The 6,118-nt window shown below is 38.9% G+C and overlaps 1 protein-coding gene across 1 annotated transcript; it reads right to left on the reverse strand.

Moving 5' to 3' along the window:
- On the reverse strand, positions 1–5,834 carry LOC120728170 (C3a anaphylatoxin chemotactic receptor-like). The gene is made up of 2 exons (XM_040022949.1): positions 3,821–5,834; positions 1–2,598 (listed from the first exon to the last, which is right to left on the reverse strand). Exons 1-2 carry the CDS (start codon positions 3,998–4,000, stop codon positions 1,786–1,788), a joined length of 993 nt encoding a protein of 330 aa, XP_039878883.1. The 5' UTR covers positions 4,001–5,834; the 3' UTR covers positions 1–1,785.
- Positions 5,835–6,118: the final 284 nt, after the last annotated feature.

Here is a 6,118-nt window from a genome sequence, read left to right on the forward strand (position 1 = left end):
TGGAGGAGGCAGAGTTTATGACCTATACTGCAGCCAGACACCAGGGGGCGTCAGAGACGTTTTGGCTTCATTTTTGGGGAGCTGTCAGGTCGTCCATGTTTTCTGCAGTCGTTGGTTGTAACAGGAAGTGATTCTATACTGCAGTGAGAGCCCCACCCAAAGGAGGAACTGATGCAAATATTGACAAACTCACCATCTTTGTTTGTTTATTCATTCAGTACATATTTGATATCCAGTAATTAAGTTGTAGGCAAAGACATTTTCATAATTATTTGATGCAAACAACTACAGCAGTTTCCTGATGAAATTTATTATAAAGGGTTCATTATAAAGCCTTCTGTGTGATCATAATTAAATTTAAAACATCTAGTGGTTGGCAGAATTAGATCTCAGATCTTATCATCCTACTGATATAAATATAAAGCTATAGAAAGAAAAAAAAAACCCTCCTCAGCAGAGTAAAACCTACTATTTCCTGTCAGGCTGCTGATCATTAGCTTGTTTGCTTTTAATAAAACATATTTACAGCCTGGTATTTAAAAAAACGTTGTGTTTACTTAAGCCATTTTTAATGATCATAATAACAGCAAAAAGTGGATTTGTTTCCCCTGTAACTCACTCATCTAAACTACACTGACACTTACATTTAGGGGCGTGCCAAATGACAGGCAGATGCTGACATGCTGTGACCACTGAGTCATTTTTCTCAGTTATCTGGATTTCTAAACCATGTTTATGATTTTGTTACTTTTTGACATTAACCTGTCCAGTTAGATTTGATATGTCAGTCCATGGGTAGTTTGGCCAAGAGTATCATGACATACGCTCTTCAAAACATTTAAAGGAACACTTTCAAAACATCTCAACGGTATCAATTCTTATGTTCTTCGGGAACTCCCTGCATACTCTCGCACGATGAGGGGCCTTGTTCACTGGGAGGAATCCAGGACCTCCTGCATCTGTGTAGGGTCTGCCAGGGTCCATGGATTTCAGCCCGATACCTAATGACAGTCAGGGTGTTGCTGCCTACCCTGTGGAGTGCTGTGCATTCCTCTATGGATATGCCTCCCCAAACCATCATTGACCCACCACCAAACCAATCATACTGAATGTTCTCCATAGCTTCTCCAACCCTTTCATGTCTGTTGTATCTGCTCAGGGTAAACCTGCTTTCATCCATGAAAAGGACAGGGAGCCAGTTGGTGAACCCATCAATTCTGGTATCAACCCCAGGTCTACCATTAGTGACACAGACACTAGCTAAGTGCAAAACTATTAAAAAACTGTCAGAAAAAGATTAAGAAGTGAAAAGTGTCAGTGGCCCCCACCTGCAAAATCATTCCAGTTTTGGAAGTTGTCTAATTGATGCCACTGTAGTGCACCTGCTGTTAATTTTATTATCACTAAAGCAGCTGAAACTGATTAACAATCACTTCTGCTACTTAACTGAACAGATCAATATCCCTAAACTGACCCGATGCTAGCTATGATTAAAATTTTCCTTTAATTTTTGAGTAGTGAAGACTGCATATAGTATGTACTATATATAATATATCATGATGAAATACATCTTGATTTACTGTAGGGATGTCAGAATTTATTAATGTCACCCTTGGCTAACTAAAAGCACAGATGAGGAAGGTTAGGTGTAACCTCACATGCCTGTTTTGTTGAGCTTGAATAAATACTATCAAATACTAGCGTCACGTTCACTGGCAGAAACCACTCCCACTCTCTCTTTTTTGCCCCCATAACATTAATGTGTTCCATCTTACAGCTTAAATCCTAAGAGTGATCAGTGGACTGAGTAGTCTGGACTTCCATTTCATCTGCCAAAGCTCTTCTATAAACTCTTGTCACACTCTGTTTAAATCCCTCATTCATTTTTAGACCCATGCAAAAATACAACAGTGGGTTCATACAGCTGTTAAAGTAGGCAACACCCTTTGCTACAGGGTACCAGATTTTCACCACTGCTTTTTCATTGTCCACCATCTTCACCAGTAAGAGGCAGTGGTATGGCGCCCAGCACAGGAAAAAGGCAATGACCAAACATGCTATGATACGCAAGGGGCGGGACTTCCCTGACAGGCGGGTGCGTCGGATGCCTACTCCAGCCAGGATGTAACAGACGAGAATCACTATGAAGGGTAATATGAAGCCACACAGGAAGCGGATGGAGTAGAGAGCTACTTTGGTGCTATTGTACCCCTCTGGATTCTCTATTGGGTCCACAGAACACCAACTCAAGTTTTTGTTGTCCATGTACATTTGACAATTAATGACATAGGGAATGCTGAAAAGGATCGCCACGATCCAGATGCAGACTGCCACCACCCTCGCTGCCCACAGGGTGCGTCGCTGCTTTGTGAGGACGGGCTGCCAGATGCAGAGCACTCGATCCAGACTGATCACAGCCAGCAGGAAGACAGAGCAGAATTTGTTGGCATATTTGAAGAAGCCATAGAACTTGCAGACGAAGAGGCCAAAAGGCCAGTGGTCAAAGAAGAGCATCTGAGCGAGGGAGAAAACCCGTGTGAAGCAGAAGGTCAGGTCTGCTATCGCCAGGTTCACCAGCCACACTCTGGTGACTGTCAGCTAAGCAGGACGAAAATAAAACAAGATGGATAAAAAAGAGGAAGAAAGAGAAAGACATTAATTAGGTGGTAAATTTCATTGTAAGCAAACCTGTTATATTGTCAAATATATACAAAATACGAATTGTGATTGAGCGTTATTGAAATGCTACTATAAAGAGAAAATTAAGTTCAGTTGTGGCCGTTGAATAAAAAAAATAAAAAAATAATAAGGATTTGAAGGTCTTTAAAGTCCAATAATGACTTCCAGGTGGCAATACAGAGAACAGATGATGAATGTGATGGGTAATCTTGCTGCAGGCCCTGCTGTAAAGTAATCCAATGATTTCTTTCTTCTTTTTTTTTGCAGCTTTTTTGTTTTTCTCTTTGAAGGCTGTTTTGTCTGCTGTTGTATAGTTTCCATATCAAGCACTTAGCCAGTATAATCGAATGTTTGCTACTGAGGAGTGCTTAAAAGACTTAGTTTTGGAAAAAGGCAGACTTTTCTTAGTGATCTGAGAAAGTAAAGTCTCAGTTGAATCTTTTTTTTTACTAGTGCCACTCAGTTAACAGTCTATTTAAGATCATCACTGACACATTTAGGAACCTAAAGCTGTAAACTCCCATCACTTCCTCTCCTGCTACTTTTAGTGGCTGGGGCTTCCTCTGATGATGTCTGAAATCTATGATAAGCTTTTTGTCTTCTTGATATTTAGTGTTAGATGAAGTCAGTTGTGCACTTTATCCCTATAGGCAGTCTTGTTATCTGCTGATTTAACTATACTTGTGAGGTAATCAGAAGTACATGAATAAGTCTGGAGGTAGTATAATATTGTATATTTAACACAGATTTTAAGCGATCATGGCCATTCAATTGGCTGATAACATTCTAGCAGTTTCCATTCATCAATCTTGTAACTAATTAATTTACTTTCCCAAAGCTATTATCAAATCTATCTATACCATCCAAGAAGTCTGTCAAGAGTTTGATGTCCTTGTCTGCTGAAAAGTTTAGATTTTTTTTTTTTTATTTTAAGCTCAGTGACATTTGATAAACATTCGAGGCTTACAAGTTATGTACCCATTGATTTTAGATTTTTTTAACCGATTGTGGCTTTCCTGGGTAGATGTTGTGTAAGTATATTTCCTGTTCAAGGAAGCTGCCTTTTAGGGCATTATAAAATATTATACAGAAACATTTCAGACTCAGAAGGTATTTGAAACTGATTATGCAATATATCTACCTTAAGTTTGAATCCAGCCACCCAGATCACCACAGAGTTCCCCGTGATGCCGAGTACAACGGTCAGTGTGTAGAGGATGCTGCTGAATTTTTTCATCATGGCATCAATATCCACCACAGTTGCCTGGGCCTCCTCAGAAGGCTTGAGTCCCAGGGTGAGCAGAGAGGCATTGGGAAACATTTTTTGTCTGGGAAAGAGAGAACAGAAGAATTTTACGCTATCATGTAACTCTTAACCTAACAGACCGTGAGTAAGAAAATGTAAGATTATATCACATGTTGCTCTACGTTATCATACTCCCTAACACTATTTTAAAATGAAATTGTCTAAAACCTAAAAGAAGGGGAAAACTGCAGGTAAACAAAGCAGAAGATTCTTTTTACAGAGATAATTTTAGGGAATCCCAAATACAATTTGTACAATCAGAAGTTGTTATGAATTTATGTTGTTAAAGTCAGAATAGGATTTTTGCCTCACATCAGCTGCCTTCATGTTGTGCATTTGGGTCCCCCTCACAATGTTCAGCATAAAACACGGATAAGTGTGAAATATTCTAGTCTACTGGTGCACACTCTGGTTCAACTGCTGTACTGTGGAGGACAAGAGGAAACTGCAGTGGGTGGTAGGGCAGCAGAGCAGGCAATTGGCATTTCACCAACACCCCTCAGAGACATTTTTACTGGCAGACTTCAGCAGAAAGCCAGTATTAGCATCAAAGACCCCTCAATTAGCTTTTTTACAACTATTTTTTCAAGAATCTTTTAGATAAAAGGAAGGTTGGAGATTGGTTTATAATAAGCAAAGACAGATGGGCCAACTAATGGCTTTTTACATATTGGTTTAATTACTGATACATTGAATGCCTTTGGTGCATAGCTCATTAATAGAGATAGATTTCTCATATCTATGATCAAAACATTAATGGTAGGACTTTCTTGAACAGTCTTTTAGAAATGGGGTCTTATAGACACATTGATGGCTTGGAGGAAATAAATATTGAACTTAACTAAACTCTATGATTTTTCAGAGTGAGCATGTAAATAGTATTGAAAATAGCTGTACAAAATGATATGTCTGTGAGATGGTTATGCTATATATAATTTTTTCTCCAGTGAGTGTTTTGTGATGGGAATCATGAAGTTATTAATAGTTACAGTTGAGCTCTGATGGCTCAGCAGAGCTCTGACTCTGTGTTAGCCTGGCTACAGTGTTGAAAAGAAACCTAAGGTTGTTCTTATTTCCTTTAATTGATGATGAGTAATATATCCTGTTAGAGAGGGCTTTTTTAATAGTCTTTTTCCAGGTTAAATTACAGTCTTCTAAATTAGTGACACATCATTTCCTTTCCAGCTTATCTGTTTATCTGAGACTGTCCTTTTTTAGAGGAGACACACTATCCAGGATAGTGATGACACGAGTCAACATTATTAATAAGATAATAGACCTTTGTGGGTAAGCTTAGGTACCCGTGCTATATTATAGGGGAATATGTCATTGAAGAGTTTTTATTTTATTGTTAAATGTTCAGTTTCTATGCCATACATTAGAACAAGATCCCAAGTGTGATTATAGGCGTGCGGACTTATTTATATTTACATATTTATTTTCTTGTCTGGAAATGTCAAACAAATCATATAAATATGCACTTATATGCTAATAACCCATTGCATTTGCTCATTATCAATGTGGATGTAAGTTCTTTCAAAGAAGGCTTGCTGAAATTCTCCCTTCCTTCCTTCTAGCACAGAAAGCTACAACTAAGAAATCCCTTCTAATAATCTTTTAGAAGCTGACTTCTCTCTGCACCAGTGCAGTGTGGATTCAAATGACTACGCTGCTAAGCATTAGTGGTGTGCGGACTGATAGTAAAATATCGACTTCTCCAATGCCAGATGTTTTATGAATCAATTCTCATATCTAAAATATCTATATTTTAGTAATTTGGGTCCAAAAAGGTTGATTCTGTTCATCTGGACGCAGAGTTTTCAGTGGGAGAAACGTTTCGTCACTCATCAAAGTGACTTCTTCAGTCTCAGATGACTGCAGGTTTCCTCAACCTTATAAACAGTACATTTGCACAATAACTGAAACCAGCCCACTATATGAACAATGGGCTGTGAGATCAGTTCCTTGATCATTAATCCTTGGGGTGGACCAATTTTTGGCAGAGCGTGTTTTGGGGTTTAAAAGCCATGCAGACACAGTTTTTGGAAAAAATTGGTCCACCCCACAAATCGGGTCCCCCGACACAAACAGAATAATATAGTGTACGCCGTTAAGTGCCAGGAGGATGGCCAT

The sequence above is a fragment of the Simochromis diagramma genome, unplaced genomic scaffold (genome assembly GCF_900408965.1).
Source record: "Simochromis diagramma unplaced genomic scaffold, fSimDia1.1 OVJJ01000307.1, whole genome shotgun sequence".
NCBI classification, from domain to species: Eukaryota; Metazoa; Chordata; class Actinopteri; order Cichliformes; family Cichlidae; genus Simochromis; species Simochromis diagramma.

Bases quoted from the DNA above. Each gene is read 5' to 3' on its own strand.
- LOC120728170 (XM_040022949.1), bottom strand. From the start codon at position 4,000: ATGTTTCCCAATGCCTCTCTGCTCACCCTGGGACTCAAGCCTTCTGAG. The intron at 2,599-3,820 runs GTAGATATATTG...CGTCCTGCTTAG, and splicing joins TGGCTGGATTCAAACTTAAG to CTGACAGTCACCAGAGTGTG.